At 34.9% G+C, this 25,357-nt stretch overlaps 2 protein-coding genes across 3 annotated transcripts; one reads left to right on the forward strand and one right to left on the reverse strand.

The window, feature by feature from the left end:
- Nucleotides 1-721: 721 nt before the first annotated feature.
- On the reverse strand, nt 722-10,087 carry LOC134722991 (uncharacterized). The gene is made up of 8 exons (XM_063586650.1): nt 9,983-10,087; nt 9,342-9,357; nt 8,361-8,466; nt 7,640-7,791; nt 3,998-4,118; nt 3,372-3,665; nt 1,615-1,757; nt 722-987 (listed from the first exon to the last, which is right to left on the reverse strand). Exons 1-8 carry the CDS (start codon nt 10,037-10,039, stop codon nt 722-724), a joined length of 1,155 nt encoding a protein of 384 aa, XP_063442720.1. The 5' UTR covers nt 10,040-10,087.
- LOC134708341 (uncharacterized) lies at nt 8,792-23,748 on the forward strand. Of its 2 annotated transcripts, none has more exons than XM_063568807.1 (6): nt 8,792-8,992; nt 18,163-18,277; nt 19,148-19,314; nt 20,611-20,782; nt 22,172-22,265; nt 23,330-23,748. In XM_063568807.1, exons 2-6 carry the CDS (start codon nt 18,213-18,215, stop codon nt 23,702-23,704), a joined length of 873 nt encoding a protein of 290 aa, XP_063424877.1. In that variant the 5' UTR covers nt 8,792-8,992; nt 18,163-18,212; the 3' UTR covers nt 23,705-23,748. The 2 variants fall into 2 exon arrangements, with proteins under 2 accessions (XP_063424877.1, XP_063424868.1); XM_063568798.1 differs by lacking the exon at nt 8,792-8,992 and adding an exon at nt 17,273-17,416.
- The last annotated feature ends 1,609 nt before the right edge of the window (nt 23,749-25,357 follow it).

The following is a 25,357-nucleotide window of genomic DNA, read 5'->3' on the forward strand; positions in this document are numbered from 1 at the left end:
AAAATAAATAGCTAAATCCATACATGGTTGTGTTTCATTTCCATGCCAACAAAAGATAATTTGAAAATATGATGAACCTTTATTTCTAAAACAGAAGCCTTCTGATAAAAAAAAATGTGGGCGGCGTTGAATACATTTTAATTGACATATTGCATGAACTTCCTTGTGTCCATGTGTTCTGACGTAGGAGAATAAGCGTAGACCATCTTCCGCATGAGTCTAAGATGGTTGAATGACTAAGACCATGTTCTTATTATAGTTGGTAATCCTTAAGATTATCTTGATGAAAATTCCCAGGTCGTACAAAATTAGTGTTTTTGTAACTCAAGAAACAAAATAAAATCTGTGATAAAATTCCTGTTATTTTTTTTTTATCAAAGACATAATTTTATACAATTTTCGTGACTGTATGTATGGCTCCGGTTTTTATGCCAATGGTGAAAAAGATCATCATTGTTCAGGAATTCCGACAAATTTGACTAAATTATATTCTTAGATATTAGAATAGGAAAGTTTAATCTAGTCTAAAACATTGTTTTTGCCTGTGTTTTTTTTATTTGCTTTTGGCTTGATTTAGTAGCTACAAAGTCTGATAGTTTCCTTGGTTTCACAATGATGATACACAACTATTTATATTTATATTTGAATGAATTTGAGTGAAAACAAAATATACCATAAGATTGTAATTTATTTCAAATTTTAAATAAACTATTACAACTAATTAGCAGGATGAAAGTGAAATCCCATAGTTGGTCTGTACATATTGGCCGATGTTAGTTGTGCTGAGGATTGTTTTACTGCAGTCAAAACCAGCATATTGTAATCTTGTCTCAGAACAGAGAGCAAACTGTCTCGCCATCATGCACTTATCATTTTTAGGATCTTTCATATTTTCGAGGTATGGTCTGCAATAAGGCTCACGTGCCATGACTTGTAGTACCCCAGCCTCATCCTGACAGAAGTCGTCGGTCGTTTTCTGCATTTGACCTATATAATCATACAAATATTTAATGCCGTGCCAATAGCAGTGCATATTGCATGTGATGAGTGCTAAATGCAGAGATGTTTAATAAGGTAGAATAATAAAAGCCACGTCAATACCAGGAAAATATACGAAAGAAATTACCATAAAAGGACAGGTAGGTTAGTTACAATTTTTCAATAAATCGAGCGTAATTTTAATAACGTCTAAAATTCAGATTAAGCCATTTCTGTAATCTAGCTTCAAAAGAGATTATAATGACAAATACTGCACAGGAAAAAAAAATTAATATGATTTGCGCAACTGATAATATATGATGGTATTTTAATAAAAATTGTCGGCTGAACCTTTCAAGTATCGTTAATTAACGCGACCTTTTATAAATTGTATTCCAGATTTATGGGACTTTTTCAAATGTCTTATTCAATGTGCAGGAGTTAAATAAAAAATCAAAAAAAAATCGACATAAACATTTTTTAAATAAACCGTAGTTGTGTTATTTGTGCATTACAATACTTCATGTATATCACGACAAAGACAATTGAAAGCTGCATGAGCTATATTTATTTGTATTTGCTAAATGTTTTATATAAATTAGTGGAAATAACCCAGTTAATCCTTATACTACAAACCTTGACATGCCGATAGTGTGGACGGTTTAACTCCTTGGTAACCCAGAATCTTAGAAAATTCCGGCTGCAGTTCTGGCACAGTACACGTGTGACCAGCTTTGCTCATTTCGTGCTGAAGCATATGCATTGCGTAGTAAAAGTTTCTGAAATACAGATCTAGGATTATCAAGTAGGGTTTCATATTAACCTTATTTAAAATGTGTTGTACATAAAAATTACAAACCTTTCTACAAAATGACAAAATCTTGGTTTTGAACAAAAATTGCCAATTGGATATAACATACACTTCTTTAACCCGAAGCTATAAAACGACAAATGAGGTAATATTTTAATTGCATTTTCCATCTAAACTACAATCCCCGTTTCTATAGTTCTAAAATCTATTCTCTTATGTTTTCATAAAACTTGTGGACGCATTTTTACGCATAATGTAACTTGTTCTAATTCTGAAAACACCAAATTACGTTCTATATTGTTTTTGAAAAACTTGGTCGCAGTTTTACGCATGAAGTGAATCTATAGTGTTCATGTATATATATGTTCCAGACCATATGAGTATTTGAGTAAAACTAACGGCCTAATTTATGTACAAAAAATTAATGAAAAACAAATGTGTAACACATAAACCAATGACAACCACTTAATTACAGGCTCCTGACTTGGGACAGTCACATAGTTTAATCTTAGATGCATGATTTTTTTTTATTAGTTGTTAGTGGCTTTGAACTAACTGTCAGATAACTGCGAGTACTCTCAGATATGTTCCTAGTGTCTTTTTGTTGTCGGGATGTACAAGTACCCGGCCACGTCCAATTGTATTTTTGTCCATCTGATGAGTTAAGCTTTTTTCAACTGATTTTTATAGTTTGTTCTTATGTTGTACTGTTATACCACTGTCTCATGTTAGGGTAGGGTTGGGATCCCTCTTACATGTTTAACCCCGCCACATTATTTATGTATGTGTCTGTCCCGAGTCAGGAGCCTGTAATTCAATGGTTGTCGTATGTTTATGTGTTACATATTTGTTTTTTGTTCATTTTTTATATATAAATAAGACCGGGGCCTTTTATAGCTGACAATGCGGTATGGGCTTTGTTCATTGTTGAAGACCGTACGATGACCTATAGTTGTTAATGTCTGTGTCGTTTTGGTCTCTTGTGGACAGTTGTCTCATTGGCAATCATACCACATCTTCTTTTTTATACATGCATAGAGAATGTGGCGGGGTTAAACATGTCAGTGGGATCCTAACCCGCCCCTAACTTGGGACAGTGGTGTAGCAATACAACATCAGAAAGAACTGTATAAATGTTTTGTTCAAAACGCCAAACACATGTAATTAATGTTAGTTAACATACTTGCAGTATAAACCCTGGCTCACGACCGTAATATTGCTAAGGTACATGATTGCCATTGCATCTTGTGTATGGTTAGAGATGTAAATAAATGTATATATTTTCTTACATCAGTCTATCAAATCATTGAACGTCACAAAGTCATGACATGATTATAATTTCTGTGTTTAGCTTTCTTGAGCCGATATATACCATTCAAACTAAAACACATAGAGTTATCTGATACGCGTGTCTAGTCCTAGGTACATATAAACATACATACAAAGAATATGCCGTTCTAGGTGTTGCAGTGGGATCCCAACCCGCCCCTAACCTGGGACAGTGGTGTCACAATACAACATCAGAAAGAACTGTATAACGTTTTTGTGCAAAACGCCAAACACATGTAATTAGTTAACATACTTGCAGTATACACCCTGGCTCACGACCGTAATATTGCTAAGGTACATGATTGCCATTGCATCTTGTGTATGTTTAGAGATGTATATAAAATCTTTACACTCTGAATCGCCACCAGGTTGACCTGGTTGATACACTTTGAAACATTCATCTAGGTTGACTTTTGGGTAGTTATCCTGAATCCACTGTTTGGCTGTCGAAGACTGAAGGGCATCTTTAATTTTACCATCTTCACAGTGACTTTCACCCAACATGTTTGTGAACTGATCTGTGCATACTTCTAAACTGGAAACTAATCTGAAATTTTCCAACAATTTGTATTATGTATTTACGTTCATAAAAGGTCCGAATCTACTGGATAATAAATTTGATCACTTTAAACCATCCGACTTATCTTGAAAAAGAAGCAGGCGTATACTCAAAAACAAAGTTTCTTTGCTAACAGTTATACATATATATAATATATGTCACGGTATAAGTCTAACTAAGATAATTATAATAGCTGTATATGTCCTGACGTATTGAGATGAGGCATCACACAACTTATGATGGATTCATTTGACTGTCTGATAATAATAACAATAATCGTAATGATACTTTGCACGCAGAGACAGACAGAATAAACTTACGAACAAATATAATAGTTGGAATGTGTGAGGGATCCTCCAATGATAGGAGGAAAACAACCAATAGCAGATATCAGTCCAAGACGATCAGGAGATGTACACAACGATTCAGTAACTTCTTCTACTGTAAAACAAAATCATTTAATATTAGACTAAGTGTTATATTTGGTGGGGTTCGTGTTGCTCTGTCTTTAGTTTTCTATGTTGTGTTTTGTGTACTATTGTTTGCAATTGTCTGTTTATCTTTTTTTCTCTTCAGCCATTGCGTTGTCAGTTTATTTTCGACTTACAGCCCGTAACAGAGTAGTGATCGAATTCGCGTTTCTTTACCGTCAAAATAAGTTACGTTATCATATACTTGTATAAAATATCACTAAAATTTTACAGTTCAAAAACATTTGAAAATACCAAAAGGCTATGAAAGGATTACTAGGTTTATTGACCAGATTCTTAAGAATTTCCATAGCGGGCTGATAAAGGTACCTTTATTGACTGCTTCCGGAATGTTATCACATGCCTTTCCGTTAATTTCCGTGACGTTTATCACATCAAACTTCGTGCATTTCCGGAAATTTGATTGAAACAACAGAACGCGGAAAACGGCACTGAGTGATAAGACTTTTCCCAAAATAGTTGAGGAGCAAAAATGAATATTTAAGTTAAACTTGTTTTGAAAGACATAAATGAGGTGACAATATTATTAAAGAACATAAAAAAAACCCAAATAAAATGCTTTTTTTTTTTATCAATAAAACAATTAAAGTAAAGAATTTGTTTTGGTTGTCTGTAAATATTTTCTGAAAGTGCAAAGACAAACAAAATTAAATTTTAATAGTTCTTGTCTGTATATCTTCTGCTGAAGTATATGATAAAAAGATAATTACATGTCATTTTTCATATCTGACCCTTTATCGGCCCTCGTTCATGATATCAGCCCTCGAGCCTACGGCTCTTGGGCTGATATCACAACCTAGGGCCGATAAAGGGTTTGATATGAAAAATGCCATGTAATAATCTATACTTATCGACAAACTTATTTCAGAAGTGACATAATTTAATTTTCTTCATCGACAAAATATTTCATGTCCAACGTGTAAGATTTCATTGTTTAAGGCGAAGTTTTTTTAACACAGTAAAACATTTTTTATAATCAACCTCTGTCATTGGCATTTTCATTTTAACGGTAACAATAATGTTTCTCAATGTAGATATTATATACTGCTTGCACTCTGAATATTTATGGGATTCAACACTGTAATAGTTTTTCTTTCGTCTAATACAGAATACCCCATAGCTTTTCTTTTTCATACCTAACTGTTTATTATGTCCCCGGGATTATCCCAATCATACATTGTTGCAATACCGACATGCTTGTACTTTGTCGCAGAAAAAAACTGAAATAAATTTCCTTCAAATCGAAGTAAAAATATATAAATGAACCCTTTAACATTTGAAATGTTGAAGAAAAAATTTCTCTAAATCTTAAGTTATTGACGAATATTTGAAATTTAAACCTCTATAAGATGTGATGTACGGCATTTCATTTTATCATTGGTAATGATCCATATCTGACAGAGAAGAAATATTCATAATTCTCAGAAAGTTTTCGTAAATATTGTTAGATACCACTAATCGTTCCAACAATCAAGACAACAGAGACAAACAGGGGAAAAATATGAAAATGAAAAGATATGACCTAAGTGTTAGCATGTTCAGGGAGACGGCACTCAATTTACAAAAAAATAATTGATGTTTTAAGGAACTGTAGAGGTCTCCACAGGTTTTCAACAAGGGTTGAAAACCTTAAATATGAAAGCCTCGAAATCCATGATACTTTTTCTGTGCGGTAGTTATATCTACAAAATCCAATCATGAACACAACATATAATACCTGTATATTCATACATGTATATTTATATATTGGGAATTTATTTTTGCTTCCAAACAGAACTATAAGGTTATGTATAAGTGCCTCCGTTCACTGCACAATTGTAAATTGTCCTCCTAAAGACCAGCAAAAATAAATGGCACAAGTTCACGTAGTCATAAAAAAAGTCGTATAATTTACGTAATCGAACAAAAAAGTCAGAAATACGGAATATTATATGTGATTCCGTTTCCCCTACATGTTTCAAAAGTCAAAGAAAAATGTTTTCCCCGATACAAACGTTTGAAGAACCAGCTTTGTGTAACCTTTAGACAAATTCGACTGTATATAAGGAAGTTAATATGTTTACTCTGATTTGAAATTATCTTTTAGAACTTTTTTAGTAATTGCGAACCTATGTTGTTTATGGGTAATAGGTGAAATGTTGCATGATCCCTCAAAATGACAGCAAGCGGAGTTTTCCGGACGATTTTCATTTGTACACTGCTAAAAACTGTCAGGTCCTGGCCATGGTATATTTTGGAGAATTTTTTTTACTGATTTTTACTAAAAAAATTATTCTCTGTGTGTGCCATTGCAAGAAATAGTTTTGCTCGTTATTTTGTCATATAAAAAAAAAACTCTCAACAAAATTTTCCTGTTTAAACTGTACTAGAAAAAAGTTAGGCATGTGAAACGGACGAAGACATATTCTAACAGAAGTACAAATACCAGTCCCTTTTGTGTATACATTTGAGAAAACATTTCAAAGTTATTGATTACATTCAAATCCATCACACATACGGTACACATCGTAGTCCGAAAAATAAAGGACTTCATTCCTATCAAACACCTTTTTAATTGTTCATCACTATATTTCTTTTAGTTTTGGGTAAAATTGTAAAGGAAATAATCCTATCAAGACGTCCTTCCATAAATCTTTTTTTTCTGTTCTGACTAAAGAAATGACTACTTTTCGCCCAATCGAAATGGTGCATGGACATATTTTGTTTCATATTATTAGAATTATTTTCAATATTATCGGTATTAAACTTGATTATCGTTACATGAAAGTTAGTCAGCATTGTCAATCTTTTAAACGTTAAAGTACCAATAGTTCGGTCACTACTCAATTAAGTTTGTCGATAACGTAGCTAATTTTGACGGTAAAGAAACATCAATTCGATCACTAGAACTCTGTTACGGGCTGTATGCTTTTGATTGTTCCTTTTTATCTTTTCCCCTTTAGCCATTGCGTTTTCAGTCTAGTTTTGACTTATTAGTTTGAGTGTTTGTTATCTTTTGCCTCATTTTTTGTTAATGGATAGTGACATTAACCAATAATTGCATTTTTTAAAAGCAAGAGACCAGCAAAACAGGATATACAAAATAACCAAGATAATGCAATCGTCAACCAACTAGAAACATATGTACCCCAAAATCGTAAATTTAACCACTTTTGGCCTTACTCTATTTTTTTTAATTTCAAAAATGTCTATGTATAGATTAAAATTGGCCGAGCCAAAATAATCGAGATTTTGGTCCAGACCTTTTTTTTTCTTATTGCAATGCAATAATTCAATTTTATGCAAAGTTACAATAAGGGGCACAGGCTATAAATAAATAATAAATAAGCTTTATTTAGAGACTATTTAGAGTCGGCATGGTATATAAAACATAGACAAACATAAGCTCTAATGAGCTTTTAACCGACATAAAGGATCCATAGGTCTTATATTTTAGAGTGATAATGGCAAAGGAAATTGTAATATTCTTACATTGACACGATTGCGTGTCCAGTGCAGTCAACCAATCATTCGTATAATATGTCGCCATCTTGGTAAATGTTGTATGAAGACTCTGCATTTCACATGTGTCGCCATTTTTAACAGCAAGTAACTGAATACATCTACCTACTTCATTGTATATCCTGATGATATAAAATACATTTTCACGAGTTTTACACTGTACCAAACAGTTTTCTTATTCAATTGTCCGTATTAAAATATTATAACTGATGCCAGTGCCGGCGTCCTAAATAAATATAGAAATAAGATGGGGTAAAGGGCCGAAATCATCAAATTAAAGAAATACATCTAACAAAAAAACCCAGAGTGGACGTGGTACGGTACTTATACATCCCTTTTCCAAAAAGACACAAATTGCAGATCTTATAGAGAACACTTTGCATCTGTTTATCTAACATGTATGCAGTATGTCTCTCATCTATAGACTCCCATTTATAAAATTAACATGCAGCGTTTGCATGACTTTTTAATTTTGCTTGGAATTGTTCTTATGTTAGTTCAAAATCAAAAGATACAAAATTGTATCTACAAAAATCTGCCATACATTTTCTCATTATGAACGGATTTATCACAATTTTACATTTGAACGAATCCTATTTTTTTTTACATACATGTACATGTATCAATCCTAGTTGTCGTACAAGTAAATAACACATAAATTTTTGTTTTCTAATTTACAAATTATACTTACTGGCAAACATCTGTATGTGTATGTACGGTATTATTGAGTACAGCAAGAATACTAATACAGTTGGTGGAATATTTGGAAACAGAACTTATGTGCGAGCACGCATCGACTGTTAAATATAAGAACACAATATTATCACAGCACGTTTTCATGCCTTGATGGCAAATGTGATGTAGAGATCTATTCTTTACTATGTAAGATTTGAGAGTATAGTTAAAATAAAATAATGTATAATAATTCGAGTTCGAGCTCCATTGTTCGCCACCCTTATATGTGTACTGAACTGATGAGCATTTGAAAAAGTATAAATTCGATTTTCATATGTATATGCTGAGATTCGAAAGAACTGACATAAATGTCATTTGAATAGACATGTATAACATTTAAAACATTTTATACGTTTTCGTCCAAACGAAGAACTTTATATAATAGTACTCTAAATCTGATCAAAGATACAAGTTTAATCATGTGGTACGATACATTAGCCGTGATGTTATTCAATATATCTACAATACTCATCAGTGGAACGTGATCCAAACCAACTAGAGAGCAAAAATCGGATACTAGTACAGGAATTGAAAAACATTTAAGACAGAAAGGAATCAATGCTAAGAAGTAAAACCTTCATGAGTCAGGTAATTCAATATGTTAAACGTGGAACAGTGAATTGAACACAACTTTCTGTTCAAATAAATGTATATATGTGTATTCAACAAAAATGAATGCAGTTCTTTTGTTAGTAGTTAAATTGACAGTAACACAGTTTGCAGGACTTGCAGCTCTAAATCAAAAAGTATACATACAGTGTAGACAATTTATTAAATCACATCGAACAAATTTTGTTTGGCATCAAAAAGTATATATATACCAAAATGATAACATAATCGTGATGCAGTGTATAGCTGAAAGAAAAAGATTCGAAATTTGCAAACAAGCATGCTAATTCAAACAAGAGCAAAAAACGCAAACCACCAAAATACTTACTAGCAGTTACTTCTCTCTAGAAAAACACAAAAAGTAAAATTCTTATATAAAAAGGGTCTACCAACCATTTTTTATATTAATGATAGAGCTGCCACGACATTGGTACTAACAGCTTGTATTCTCTTTATTTGGTGAAGCAGAAACGATCTGATTTATTGTCCTGCATATACCATTGAATAGCTGTAAACTGAATAGACTGTCTATTGCTTAAGATCGTATTTTAGTTTTTTTTTTTCTTTTCTTCTGTATAGTGGGGTTACTGTCTCGTTGGTGTATACCCCACATCTTTGTGTCATTTGAAGTCGAAGCAATTAAAGTCCATTTAATCAAAACATATAATTTAGTTCCAAACATTTGATCTTTAACTGTTTTCTTGTATATCGTTAATTAGCATAATATGTTAAATAGATTATGCAGAGTCATCCGAATAAGAAATACAGAGAATGAATATTACAGGCTAGACATTTGAGGAATTCAACGTTTTGCCAATAGAAAGTTGCAAGAACAAAATGTAACCAGAGACAAAGGCTAGTTTTGAAAAAAAATTGTACAGAACGTTTTTTGTAACTTGAAGTATACAACAAAATTAAAGAGAAATTCAGGCCACACAAGAGTTTACAAGGTATTTTTGTATGCCTTACCGTAACAATATGAATGTAGAACAACACACAAATAATCGTTAAATAGTCCGATCTCATTTCTGGATTTAAGTTAAGTGTGCCTTCTGTAAGATACCAATTGAGATACGTGGTTTATCATTAGTAAGCAAAACTTATACCGAAATTTGTTATCCAAATGAATGTTCTTATCTGAAGTCATTTTGAATTGTTGCAGTTTGTATATTTATCTTTAGATTTCTTCATTCAAGTTACAAGTTCAACGACTCAATGTTTTAGAATACTCAGATGAGGATAGCAATGGATTTATATTTGAATAGCCAATCAGGTTGTCTTTTGAAAGTGAAATACATGTATTAAATTTAAGTTGATTGAAAAAACAATAAAAATGGAAAACTCAATAGCCAATACATGTACTGTACAAATACAAAATCGAGGCAATTCTAGTGTAAGTACTTTTGTGACCGTATTTGGTGGGTAGGGTCTCATCATCTTTTCTGGGACTTAAACAACAGATATTTTATTAGAATTAATTACAGAAACCACGACACCCAATTACTACATGTATATGAACATCGTACATTCTCACCTCGTTTTCGCTTAGTGAAAAGATCACGCAACTTGGGCGTTGAATCTAGATCTTCGATGTCTATTTGAGGTTCAGTGGGCTGTCCTATTATTTTATTGCAGACATTGCTGCCTTTGTCCATACAAGAAAGGGTTCAAAAGTTCAATGCAGGTTACCCCCCCCCCCCCCCCCCCTTAAATATATTTTTTGGGGAAAAAATAATTGAGCAATGTAGAAATATGTAAAAACGATTTTGGATAAACAAAACTTTCCCACCCAAACTATTTGATTTAAGCTTATTATCCTACATTGATCTTTTGATGTCCGCCCATATCAATGCAATGTTACTCACCGAAAATTTTAAATCAGAATGATGTTAAATTTTCGACGGTGTTTAAATACTGCTTGTAAAAGGCTGAGATTTTAAACTGCCCGTGGCTCTCAAAAAGGAAAACATGAAAGTCAATAACCGTTAATGTTTTTAATTAAAACGAAGTCGTCCATCATATACGATTATAAACAACTGACCAGTACGAATTTGCTTGACCGCACAGAACAACAAAAAACAATGTCTTCATTCACATGTGAAATATTTTGATAAAATCTTATGAAATGAAACTTTTCTTCTCATTTTGTTTAAAGGCAACGGATAAATAATATTCTATATATAGCTTACATGTATATGTAGTAAAAGAAGTATGTTTAGTGAGAGTTTATCGTGTTCATTATAACAAAAAAAATGTCTCTCACGTTTCCAAATCAAAATCCGTGATATTTTGTTCCTTTTTATCTTGTTACCCTTCTAGGTTTTCTTATGCTTTTCATTATAATGTTTCACACGGCAACCCATATTTTTCTGAATTATCTGGATAAGGATCTTTTATTCAAATACAATAATAATCAAAATTTCTTATTTTAAAGCAATGGTCATGTTTAATTGACAGCAGATGTTATTAGATCACCCCTAGTCTTTGTGGGGTTCGTGTTGTTTATTCTTTAGTTTTCTATGTTGTGTCATGTGTACTATTGTTTTTCTGTTTGTCTTTTTCATTTTTAGCCATGGCGTTGTCAGTTTGTTTTAGATTTACGAGTTTGACTGTCCCTTTGATATCTTTCGTCCCTCTTTTATTATCATTTAGGTAAGGAAACAATTGTTGCAGCACAATTTTACATAATGCATGTGCCATGAGTTGAGGTGGAGTGGGTATATAATCTTTTATTTTCGCAAGTCGGAGCTAGGAGACGTTAACTCTATTTTGGGAAAAAATATAACTTTGTTTATAAAATATTTTCTCGATTTTAGGGTGACACTTGACCGTTACACACCGCCAGAGTTCGCCGACACAACGGACTAAATGAAATTTATCAATTTCTAACGTAGAAGAATTTCAATTTTTTTGTTGCATGGGGTTAAACATTTACTATGTGGTGATTTTGCAATGATGTTTTAAACTGATTTTAACAGGCACGACCACAACCAGGCATGGCGACACACACTCATGGCTCTTTTAAACACAGCAACTGAATTTGAAACCCGGCGATATTAATATACAGGGAGAGATCCGTTTGCGCCAAAAATGCGTCCTTTTGCGCCACAACTTTTTTCTTCAATGCTACGTTTGCGCCACCTATTTTAAAATTACATGGTATCATTTGCGCCAAAATAAAACCCACGATTGCGCCATTTAAAAGAAAAATGACTTCCCTCCTCCATTATTCGGATTTAGAACCGGCAGTTTACACGGCAAATGCTTTCTTTTCTGAAAAATACTTTCTTCTTACTGTTGTTGCATGGGTACTTCAAATTAAATGTATGTATTAGCTTGGAACTTCAATATATTGTCCAAAAAGACAAACATTGAAGGAAGAAATGCATAAAACAGTCATAATAATAATTCCCGTGGAATGCTTCCGCTCCATTACTGGTACGTTTTGCGGTAGATAGAATGGAAACTCCGCAAAAAATGAAAAATTGATATTTTGTTCTTGAAGCATAATAAACCATTAGTTCATCAATAAAAAGTTTAATTCTGTATGTAAAGAGATTTAAATCGATTTTTGAAATTAATCATCAGTTCTTGGAAATCGGCATCTTGTCGGCATGTCCGATATAAAATGTCACGTGACTTCTGGTGATATCTATAAACCACAAAGAACAAACAGATTCGGGGATTACCGACCGTGCGTTATCATCAAATCAATCGAGTATCGCCGTAGACGTCATACATTGTTAACATGTCTTGCTAAGTGTAGGGTTGTTCTGTCAAAAAAGGTTTAGACAAAACTGTACATAGTTTTCCCGATCCCACAACATGGATAGATAAGTCGGATGCAGGGGCTTTGCAGGACAGTCAATGTGGCGGGCACTTAGGACCTTTGGAGTGGTAGGAGCAGAGAGGAAGAAACTGATCACAGAAGTGTGAAGAGAAGCAGAAGTGGCATCACAGTGGATTTGGAGGAAAAGATACGAAGTGTGGAAAAGTGCAAAGTGATAGAACAATGAACAGTTATTGTGTAGATAATGGACAGATATAGATATACGGAACAGCATTCAGTTACAGAAGAACAGCAATGACATTAGCTGAGACATCGGAGCAGTGTAGGCCATCCAGTTCCAGGTTCAGAAATCAACTTCTGGAAACCCAGTGACCACCAGGAAAGTCTGGTTGACGACTGTGAAGAGAACAGTGGCAACTTGGAGAGACAGGAGGCAGCCAGGAGAGACTGGTAACCGGGGCATTAGGCTTGGCAAGTCAAAGTGCATCTCCTGTGAAGTGGAACCCATTTTACACGCTATGGAACGATATATTCTAAGACACTCTCGGGGCTGTGCGAGAGCGAGGGAGGATGAACAGTCCATAGGACAGGACCAGGAAACGACTATGGAACCGACAAGGACAACGAACCAGAACAACGGATGTAAATGTTTTTGTGGTAAAGTCTGTAAGAATTCTAGAGGTTTGAAGATCCATCAAAGCAGAATGAAATGTGTGCAACCCCATTCTGGCAATCAACGCACAGAGAGATCTGGTCAGACGGAGGAGGAGACCATCCAGGAAGCAAACCACAGTGATGATAGCCTCCCTGTGACCCAGGGTGAGGATGAGCACGAGGAACAGCCTACAGAGGTAGAACAACTTGACGAGGCAGAAAAGATAGAGAGGATAGAATCAACAGTCCACAGAGAAGACGGGATATAAACAACAGTCCGTAGAGAAGACAGGATAGAACCAACAACCCGTAGAGAAGAGAATGAGCCACGCAAAGAGAAGATCAAATGGCCAACGAATGCAGACAAAGCAGCTTGGAAAGCTCTTGACGAAGATTTGGAAAACATCTTAGAGGCAACATTAGCAGGCAGTGTAGACAGAAAAATAACAGCAATGACGTCCATTATTTACAGCGTAGGAAAGGACAGATTTGGAGTGGTACCACAAGGGAAACAACCAAAAAAACAAGGCCATAGTAACCGGAGACAGAAGAAGATCAAGGGATTGAGAGGAGACTTGAGAAGGTTAAAGAAGAGGTACAAAGTCGCCAATGAGAATGAAAGGTTACCATTACAGCAGTTAAGAAAGGAAACTAGGGAGAAACTTAAGACACTTACAAGAGCAGAAACTCATAGAAGAGATAGAAAGAAAAAGGCAAAGGAGAGAGCAACATTTTCAGCAAACCCATTTCAGTATATGAAGCGATTATTTGGAGCGAGAGGATCTGGTAAACTGGAAAACTCGAGGGAAGAAGTGGAAGAACATCTCAGTAAGACCCATAGTGATGAGTCAGACCTGAAGTTCCAAGAAGTGCAGGACGTAGTGAGAAAGGTAAGAGCGGGGTCAGCACTAGGACCAAATGGTATTTCATATAGGGTATATAAGAATTGTCCCAGACTGATCAGAAGGTTGTGGAAGCTATTAAAAGTAATTTGGAGAAGGAGAAAGATGACAGAGTCATGGTACAAGGCAGAATGATGTTTTATACCAAAAGAAGAGAACTCCAGGAAAGTTGAACAGTTTAGAACCATCTCCCTATTGAACATTGAGGGGAAGATATTCCTGGCAGTTTTAGCTAGGAGAACGACGAGGTACCTGCTTGGCAACGAATATATAGACATCGCAGTCCAGAAAGGAGGCATGCCTGAAGTATCTGGTTGCATTGAACACACCAGCGTTATTACACAGATTTTAAGAGAAGCAAAGGAGAAGAAAAGTGACTTAGCAGAGTTTTGGCTAGATATGGCTAATGCTTATGGGTCCATACCTCACAAACTAGTAGACCTGACATTGGAGAGGTATCATGTTCCACCAACTATCAGAACTATGCTGCGAGAGTATTTTGACAAGATTGAAATGAGGTTCACAGCTGGAGACTTCACCACAGCTTGGCAGAGACTTGAGGTTGGAATACTAACGGGGTGTACAGTATCAGTAGTCCTGTTTACAGCAGCAATGAACTTAATTGTAAAATCAGTAGAAAAACCAAGAAGAGGACTATTATTGTCATCAGGGGTCAGGCAACTACCAGTAAGAGCTTTTATGGATGATATAACAGTGACAGCATAAACAGTCATAGAGGGAAGATGGACTTTAGAGGAATTGGAAAGGATGATTAAGTGGGCCAGAATGAAGTTCAAACCAAGTAAGGCAAAGTGCAATTTGACATTTGAGTTAGCAGGTGAAAATATACCAACAGTTGGAGAGAAACCAGTGAAATGCCTAGGTAAAAAGTTTGATGCAACACTAGCAGATATGGTAAACATGGGTGAAGTTCAAGTGCAATTGGTAGAATGGCTGACGAAGATAGACAAAAGTGGGCTTCCAGGAAAATATAAGGCCTGGATATATCAACATGGGGTCTTACCAAGGATATTGTGGCCATTACTAGTTTACGAGTTCCCATTGTACAAAGTGGAGGCCTTAGAGAGAAAGATCAGTGCATGCCTAAGAAGATGGTTAGGTGTGCCAAGAAGTTTCAGCAGCATTGGATTGTACAGCACAGGAACAAAGCTACAATTACCAATGAAGGCATTGACAGAAGAGTATAAAGTTACAAAGACAAGACAGGTTATGACGTTGAGAGACAGCAAAGATGCTAAAGTCAGAGGAGCCAAAGTAAAGATCAGGACAGGAAGAAAATGGAAAGCAGAGGAAGCAGTTAAGGAAGCTGAGACCAGACTAAAGCAGTGTCATCGTTGGTGTAACAGCAGTTGGTAGACAGGGATTTAGTATGACAACAAAACCAAGGTGGGATACAGCAAATGAGACAGGACGGAGGGAACTGGTGCAACAGGAAATACGACAGATGGAAGAAGAGAGTATGAATGTTAAGGCAGTAGGAATGAAACAGCAGGGTAGTTGGTTGAATTGGCAAGGAGCTAGAAGCAGGGCTTTGACCTGGAGCGAGATTTGGAGTATGGAGGGTTACAGATTGAGTTTTCCTCTAAGATCAGTGTATGATGTTTTACCAAGCCCATCAAACCTCTATACCTGGGGGTTGATAGAGGACCCAACATGCACCTTATGCAAAGACAAACCAGCATCTCTACAGCATGTGTTGTCAGCATGTCCAGTCGCATTGAAAGATGGAAGATATACATTGAGGCATGACAGTGTATTGAAAACAATAGCAGCAAAGTTGGATACTACCAGGAGAAAGAAGAGAAAGATGCAAAAGAACATCACATTTTTAAATTTTGTGAGGGCTGGAGAAAAGAAAGACAACCAGGCAGAAGGTTTAGGGATACTTGGAACAGCATCAGACTGGCAGATGACAGCAGACATACATCAACGCATGAGTTTCCCAGCAGAAATAGCAGCAACATCGCTAAGACCAGATATAGTCATTTGGTCACAGGGAACTATGCAGGCAGTCTTGCTGGAACTGACAGTCCCATAGGAAGACAGAATAGAGGAAGCTTATGAAAGAAAGATGGCAAAATACCAGCAGCTAGTAGAGGATTGCAAACAGCGGGGATGGAGGAGTGGTGTTTGGCAATAGAAGTCGGATGCAGGGGCTTTGCAGGACAGTCAATGTGGCGGGCACTTGGGTAGGAGCAGAGAGGAAGAAGTGTGTAGAGAAGCAGAAGTGGCATCACAGTGGATTTGGAGGAAAAGAGACGAAGTGTGGAAAAGTGCAAAGTGATAGAACAATGAACAGTTATTTTGTAGATTATGGACAGATATAGATATACGAAACAGCCTTCAGTTACAGAAGAACAGCAATGACATCAGCTGAGACATCGGAGCAGTGTAGGCCATCCAGTTCCAGGTTCAGATTGATCACCTGAGCCGGCGCACCTCTGGAGGTTGTTGTGGAATAGCGCCGAAACAGCCAAGGAAGGAGGACTCCACCTGATGATGTAATTGGATCAGCATTCCTTTGATGTTTACAAGGTAATGTGTACAGGTAAATTGGAGCAAATGAGTTACGAATATTTGCGCAATTGATACATTTGAGAGAAAAAAAATTGGCGCAAATGATACCCGTGAAAAACAGTAATTGGCGCAAAAGGACTGCTGCCAATATACACGTATATGAATTAATACGCCATCGGCTCAGTTTTAGAAAAAGAAAATATGTCAGTCAAATATCACGTGAAACGCTAACAATATAAATATAGACCCCCGTGACACCCGCACGGTTACGCTTGACCAACAGAATAACAAGGCTTTAATGACGTTGATAAGTGAAAAGATTTGATACAATCTTACAAATAATTCTCAATCTTTTTATATTTGGTTTTGGGCTATTATAGATTTAATTGAAATTATAGCCAACATTGTATTAAATAGATCAAAATAGTATTCTTAAAAAGATGTATGGTAACGAAACCGTGGTTAAAGCTTTGGAATTTCTTTCTAATTCGGAGGTTGCATGTGCATGGTTTTATAACGGTAAGACTTCAAAGAAATTTCTTTTTTCAATTACTTTGTGACAGATTTAAAAAAAAAATTGTACAGCAGCATTACGTTTTACACTTAATTTTATCGTTAAACTTATAATTAACGGTTTAAGCAATGACTTAATTAGTTCAACATTATGTGTGCGGCCAAAAGTCTTCGTTCTCCGAGCGATCACTTCTGCAAAAGGTTTCATTTTTTTTTTAAATATATATCTCAGTATGAATTATCCATAACCTTATAAAGTAGTAGTCGGGTCGCATGTACATGTTTCATCAGGCCGTGAGAAGATAACCGAGCTCTTTTTGAATTTTTAAATGTGATTATGGTGCTATGAAATGCATGACATCCACAAATTGTACAATATTTAAATTAGATTTTAATTATGCGCCCGTAAACCAAATTAGGAAGATTTGGTATGAGAGCTAATAATCCATTTCCACCAGAGACCTAGAAGTTGGAAACTTTAGGTCATCGTATGACCTTCACTTATAAGCAAACACATATTTTCTGCATAGAAAGCTACAAAAGGACCCGAAGTTAAAATAAATTGAAAGATGCGTTTCACAAGCATGAAAAATAGAGTTATAAAGAGCAAATTTTGGGGGCTCTTATAACTGACCTACGCGGTATGGGTTTTACTCATTGTCGAAGGCCGTTCGGTGACCTATAGTTGTTATATTCAATCCATGGACGATCACCAAAATGGGGAATTTTATGATTATTATTCTTTATTCTAGACTCATATACAGCAACATGGTGTTGTTTGGAGGCGTTAACATGTCTGGATATGACGTTTTATCCAGAAATATATCACGATGTAGATGCACTCACCAGAGATGATGATATTTGTTGGTAGGTCATAGCAATGAATGAGGATATGAATTGTATAAATTGAGCCACGATATACAAGTGTACATGATTAGATCCCATGTTTTGCTAATATAATAGTAAAATTCTTATGGTGGGTATTTTAGCGCTATCCTTATACTCAGATTAACATCGATGAGCGATACAGTGTAGTCATTAAATTAACCCGAATAATTCAGGCGTTATATTCCGCTGATCTACGAAGGCTACATTTCTCGTGTGGGAGAAAATCGGACACGGAAAGGGCTTGAATTATTCGAGTTATCATTAAATGAGAAGTTTTAAGAACTTAACACATGATGATATAGGAAAGATCTACAAGATTCTTACTGTGTTATAATCTGGTTAATGCACAATGCACAATGCACAACTTACATGTCATGTGTTCATTAAATACCTCAGATATATACTAAACAATTCAAATGTACTCGTATCTTCAGAGGGTTTCAAGGGTTTAGTGACGTAGTTCCATAAGTTTGAAGATTTTAGAATAGAAAATTATATATTTTCTTATCAAAAGGGGGCATAGAACTTCTTCACCACCAAAGGGGGCAAGCGCTGAGTCGAATATATGAAAAATAATATAGTCATCACTTGGACTTCTCTTGTCCGACAGCAGAACTCTTGCTGGGGACGGAAGTCCGTTTGACCGAGTGGGATGTATAAATACGAAGCCATATTTGATCTGAATATGACTTTATATCTGATGCCCAATATACTAAAATGACTGTATCATATCATATCTGTTTTGTGTTTGTTACTTTGAAATACATTTCATATTTTTTGCTTTCTTATTTAGTGTGAATTCCTTCTGAACTATATATGTAGCTTAACTTATAATATTTCCCTTGCTAGGGCTACGAACTATCTACTGGGATGCATTTCGGAAAATTTAAACACATTCTGTGACCGATACCAGTCCATTATGGAACAGACGTTCGGACATCATATACGAGTAATAATAGATAAGTACTCATACAATGGATCGTGTTACGATGATTACGGCGATTACGGTGATAACAGTATGTTAGATCCATTTATATACTAGTATATTATTTATTCTATATGACTAAGAATCAACACACCAGAACGTGTCACGAATAAAACAAAATGCGACTTGGAATAAAAAGTTCGCAACTGGGAAGCTGAAATCATTTCTAACGAAGAAAAGTTTTGTTTTCTACCGACCAAGTTATTTGTCAAATTTTAAATGACAGAAATTGTATTTTTTCATTATCGTGAGCTTCCGGGGTTTTCGTCCCGAACCCGAAGGTCCTCCGCCCTCAGGTGTCGCGGGGGGGGGGGGGTGTCACACCCCATGCCGAGTTACGGACGTAAACTTATAAAAGGCCTTGCTATGCCACTGAGCGCAATAAAACAAAGCTTCTGCCATGGCATGTATATTCAGAAAGTGACATACTACATCACATGACAAAATAGCATCATTACAAGAGAAACAACTCTCACGACTTTACTATATATACTCATAAGACAATACAAATACATATGAACTATATATGTGTTGTGTACAACATTGTACAAGATGTAAGTTTGTACAAATTATAATTTGTACAGGGCCTTTGTACAAGTTATAATTATTTTTTTTACACATAACGTCTTGCAGCAGGTGATACAGGTTTATCTATTAAAAAATGTATCAGTTTTATGTCTTAAATTCAAATTCATATACTTCAACATAACATGATTTTCTGATACCATATCCATATCCATAAAAAGCCTTTTTGTCGTCTTATAAAGTATTTTGTATCAATGCTCAGTATTAGATTGTATCATGTAGTTGAGAAAATATGACAGAAATATGCGAAACAAAAGACTGTGTTAAGCAGTTCATAAACACTGATAACTTGTACACAACATATATATGCAATTCTACCACTGATTTCTAGGACGAAATGAAAAAAAAAAAAAAGAATTTTAGAAATTGTTATCACGGCTCCTGCAATTGTTTATATCATGGACTATCTCTTATGTAATCACAAATTTCTGAAAATTTACACCCATGGCCATTTCTGAAATAACTTCATCATATATTACATCAAGGAATTGTATATATTTTTAAATATACAATTCCTTGATTACATGTATGCTCGAGCCTAAAAAGTTTCTTCTATTTTCCTGTTGGCTTGCAGAGCGAGGAGGGGCATAGGTTCCCAACCAAGTATAAAGGGGATGGCAATCCAAAATTTTTGAATTTGAAAATATAGACGAAGCTTCAATTGATCTATGTATGTACCTCAAACATTTGAATTTTTGTTTCATGTATCATTATTGAAATGACCAGTACTGTTTTTATTTAGCTACTGATGACTATGTAACATGGGAAAGTACAACTTTAGCTTTTCAACAGAGCAGCGGAAATAATAACGGGACCATAATCGGCGGATGTGTTGGAGCTGTACTAGTAGTTGTGTTGATTCTTTCTTCACTGTTCGTTTACCGGAGATTCAAGAAGAAAGTGACCGAAAAGGGGTAATTATTCAATCATAATCATTTAATTTGCTGTGAATACTGATTGCAGTGCAATGATGTTGTAAAACTAGTGTACAAAAATATAGTGCCTATATATTCGATGATGTTTTTAAAATTCAAAATCTGAATATTAAAAAGAAGATGCGGTATGATTGTCAATGAGACAACTTTCCACACGAGACCAAATGACACAGAAATTAACAACTATATATATATTATAGGTCGTCGTAAGGCCTTCAACATTGAGCAAAGCCCATACTGCATAGTCATCTACAACCCTGTTATACAAAGGTCATGTACAAAAATAAACGAACAACAAATATGTAACACACCAACAAATAATATCACTGAACTAAAAATCTTTTTCAAAGTTATTGGTAAAATGATATAATGTGTCTTTATCATACTAGAAAAACAAATAATGATCGCTTATTTTTCAGTTGTGTAATACATATATGCGCTGACGATACATAATTTACCGAAAAATACTGGATATGGTACACTTTGATCACATATATAGTAAACCGACAGCTCCGACAAAAACCTAAAGACAAAAAACAACGAATAATGAACAAAGATCAACTCAATGCCCATACAGCTTGACTTGTAACAGGCATATAATATTGCAGAATCTGGCCAAACCTCAGTCTCCTTACTAAGTACTGCACGTCTGTTCAAAGAATGGATATAATGCCAAAAAGGTTAAATACTTTGGAGCATCTAAAGTAAACAGAATATACGAAGGATATTCAAAACTGTTAAAGTTGAACAACTAAAGAGAGTTGCAATATTAGTTTAAGTATAGTTACGGAAAGTTTTTAATACAATTAAATCGCTGATTAAAACAAACCAATAATTCCACAGCGGAACCAGTTTTTCAGCACAAACTTGTGGCGCGCCAAAGACTCTTCAAAATCTTAATACATAAGACGTTATTAGAGGATATCAGCCACTTTCTCATAAACCTCCCTTTTCATCTTTTTTATGATCGACTTAGGTATATCGTACATGTATGGGAGTCAGTTTACATTTTTATAATCATAAGTAATCAGAATAAGTAAAAAGGTATTTGGGTTATACATCATAGATAAAGTCATCAATCCAGAAACATACAAATAATAAAACCGATAGATCCATAGTTTTATGTAACAAAAAACTTTAAATCAAATGATCAATCACAGAATATAATTATGTCATTTTAATACGATTAATACGACGGTTGTAACTAGTGGATCTGATTACCATTTCCCGGCATCCTATTTCGCCCTAATGTGGAATGATGACACCCATGTTTTCATTCCTTTGAATTGGCCATAATAGTGTCATTTTGTTTCTACGATTCTGGATTTGTCTTTCCCATTTTTATAAGAATTGTGATTCTATTTTTAGGACTAAAGAAAATGATAATGCTGCCTACAATTTGGCACACAGAGGCTCAGTTGACTATGCTGAAATTCGTGAAGTTAATATGGATCCGGACCAAGTATGTTTGTAAATATTACACTGCGTTTATAAATACAATTGAGTATTCGGTACTAGTATTTGATTAATGTTTATTATCGATGGTTTTAAGCATGCATGTGATCAAGAATTTAGTAAAATTGTGGTTGGTTTTTTTCCCCATCAAAAGTCATGTATGATTAAACATGGAACAAAACTGCTTTTTGAGGTGAAATATCTAAGTATTTAACTATCCTCTTCACTTGGAATGACATTTTTATAGTCAAATCTAAAGACTAAAGTGTGCATGAATAGTCATAATGTTAATCTTTATGTACTAGTAAATGAAAAGTTCCTACCACTAAATCTTCATTGGAGGAAACAAACAATCGAAGAGAATAACAGTAATGGCATTACAAAAATCGCATAAGGCAAATGATTCAGAATGTCTATGGCTAATGAAACTGTTTCTCTATTTAAGGCTAACGATACACTTAGTTCATTTAACTGGAAAAATCAAAGCAAAAATGTTTATCTAAATTTACTGAAAGATAACAAATTAAATATTGATCTTTTAGAACAATCCCTCTTTATCATTTTCTTATTTTAATTTGAATAAACTGAAACATGAGGTTATATATAGGTCAATGAGACATCAACCAAACAACATCGACAGAATTAAGGTGGTATCCAACACCTTGACTTATATTAATTTGGCTCGTTTAATTTTCATAAAATTTTGACAAAATGTTTTCTTTGACCCTTTGACAAAAATATAAAAATTTCAAAAAAATTTTAAGAATTTTTTTTGTGATTATATAGCAGTTGGAGAAACACTAATTTTGTTCATTGAGAAGCTTTCTATTTCCTTAACAAAACAACGTGATTAAAACGTTTAGCTGATTTTTACAGAGTTATCTCCCTGTAGTGTTAGGTACCACCTTAAATAACGATGTAATTGTTATTAACTGGTATGAATTAACGGCATAAGTAGTATACCGATGTTCACACCAGTTTTCTCGGCCAATAACAACTTGCTGTCACAATTTGACCAAGAGTGCTGAAAGTTTCCTATATTCCTTCATCAATCAATCAATATATTTTCAGGCACGTTATGTTAAACTCAAACTAGGGCATCATGAAAATCAGAACGTCACATACGGCTTAGAAAATGACAAGGCTGTTGAACATGATGCATCTGTGTTTACCATATCAACGGATTCTCCAAAACCTGTATACGATGGTCTATCTAATTTCCAAAGACATAAAATGGAAAGACAATACACAACACTGTCAGAAAACGAGGGGAATGACTATATTATGCGACCAGAATCAATTCCAGATCTAAGACCAATGATTCATATAAAGGATGAAAATGACATTAATTACCCAGATGTACATGAATATTTTGTACCGGAAGCTGACACTCCCCCTCTTACACCAAAGAGTGCAAGAAACGAAACCGAATCGACACACATTTAGTTTCGAATTTTACAAATTCGGTTGAAGAGATGAAAAAAATTACAAATGTGGATAGAATAAAGAATTAGGTCTAACATTAAGATATTAAATTATATAAGTATCATTAAAAAAATGAAAAAAATATATTAAGTTCCTTGTTGATACCTGATACCTTATTGTCGCCTAGTTGAAGGCATGCCTTGGATATTTGGCTTACGCATAACTCGAACAATTCGGTCTCGACTCGGCTTTTACCCAGCTCAAAATTCAAGTGAGACATAATTTTATAAAATCATGTCAAAGCAGTTGTGTCAGGACATTAAGGCTTCTTTTCAGCTCAAAAAGAACTATTTCAAATTTGCGCATAGGATCAAGTCACATGAGTGAATTAAACAAATTGTTTGACGGTTTGACGGCACTATTACATGAACGTCATAATATTATATTTTGTTGTCAAGTCAACTCATCAAATGTCATCAAGTTGATTATATTTTCCGGAGACTTTCGTTAGGACAAAAAAAGAGAGCAAATTAAAGATAGTTCAAATTTGAACATACAACTGACTTCGAAAGATATGATATGATTGCCAATGAGAAACAATCCGTCAGATATACAACTACAGATCACATCAAGGTCTTCAACAAAAGAGCGATACGCATACTTCAGAGGAAGCTATAAAAAAGCTACGACATTACAAATGAATAAATGTAAAACAAAACGTCAAACATTAACGACCTATGTATATCAAATTGAGATTGGAAATGGGGAATGTACCAAAGAGACAACAACCCGATCAAAGAGCAAACAAAAACCGAAGGCCACCAATGGGTCTTCAATACAGCGAGAAACTCCCGCACCCGGAGGCGTACTTCAGCTGGCCCCTATACAAAAATGTATACTATTTCAGTGATAATGGACGTCATACTAAACTCCGAAATATACACAAGAAACTAAAATTTAAAATTATAAAAGACTAACAAAGGTCAGAGGCTCCTGACTTGGGACAGGCGCAACAATGCGGCGGGGTTAAACATGTTTTTGAGATCTGAACCAACCCCCTATACCTTAACAATAAATATATTTATCGCTATTCTGTGCATTTTTCCTTTGATCTTTTTTTGTGATAATTTTTCATATCATGCTACGCACTTGAGATGGAAAATTATCGCTAGAAACTAAGCAGGCACGTGGCGTTGCTAACGAAATTGACATGAAATTGACAACTTCGTCATAGGTAAAATAGCGAAAAACAGATTATCATTGGTCATCTCAACTCGATTGCCTTTCTCGCTTTCGCCGTCCCGGCTCAAGCGAGAAAATCAATCTCGTTGAGATGATCAACGATAACCTATAAATATCAAACTGGAAACAACTATGATACTGTATGCACCAACAAACGACAACTGGATCACAGGCTTCTGATTTGGGGTAAGCACATTAAGAGTGTGGCGAGGTGAAATATGTTTGGGCGCTCTCTACAAGGTAGGATTTTACAAAATCATTTTGCCTTGAGCATCTATGAAGAAAGAAAACCAATCTAAATTTGCATTTTGTTAATCAGAATTGTTATAAATCGGTTCATAAGAAATGTGTACAAAATTAAATGAAAGACGGAGGAAAGCAGACAGGAGAAGAGAGACCACACAAAGCCCTGAATTTGTGATTACAATTAAA

Source organism: Mytilus trossulus, chromosome 1 (genome assembly GCF_036588685.1).
Source record: "Mytilus trossulus isolate FHL-02 chromosome 1, PNRI_Mtr1.1.1.hap1, whole genome shotgun sequence".
In the NCBI taxonomy this organism is placed as follows: domain Eukaryota; kingdom Metazoa; phylum Mollusca; class Bivalvia; order Mytilida; family Mytilidae; genus Mytilus; species Mytilus trossulus.

Bases quoted from the DNA above. Each gene is read 5' to 3' on its own strand.
- LOC134722991 (XM_063586650.1), bottom strand. From the start codon at position 10,039: ATGAGATCGGACTATTTAACGATTATTTGTGTGTTGTTCTACATTCAT. The intron at 7,792-8,360 runs GTAAGTATAATT...TTATATCATCAG, and splicing joins ACACATACAGATGTTTGCCA to GATATACAATGAAGTAGGTA. The intron at 988-1,614 runs GTTTGTAGTATA...ATGATTATATAG, and splicing joins CACACTATCGGCATGTCAAG to GTCAAATGCAGAAAACGACC.
- LOC134708341 (XM_063568798.1), top strand. From the start codon at position 17,338: ATGTATGGTAACGAAACCGTGGTTAAAGCTTTGGAATTTCTTTCTAAT. The intron at 18,278-19,147 runs GTAGGTCATAGC...TTCCCTTGCTAG, and splicing joins AGAGATGATGATATTTGTTG to GGCTACGAACTATCTACTGG. The intron at 19,315-20,610 runs GTATGTTAGATC...GTTTTTATTTAG, and splicing joins CGGCGATTACGGTGATAACA to CTACTGATGACTATGTAACA.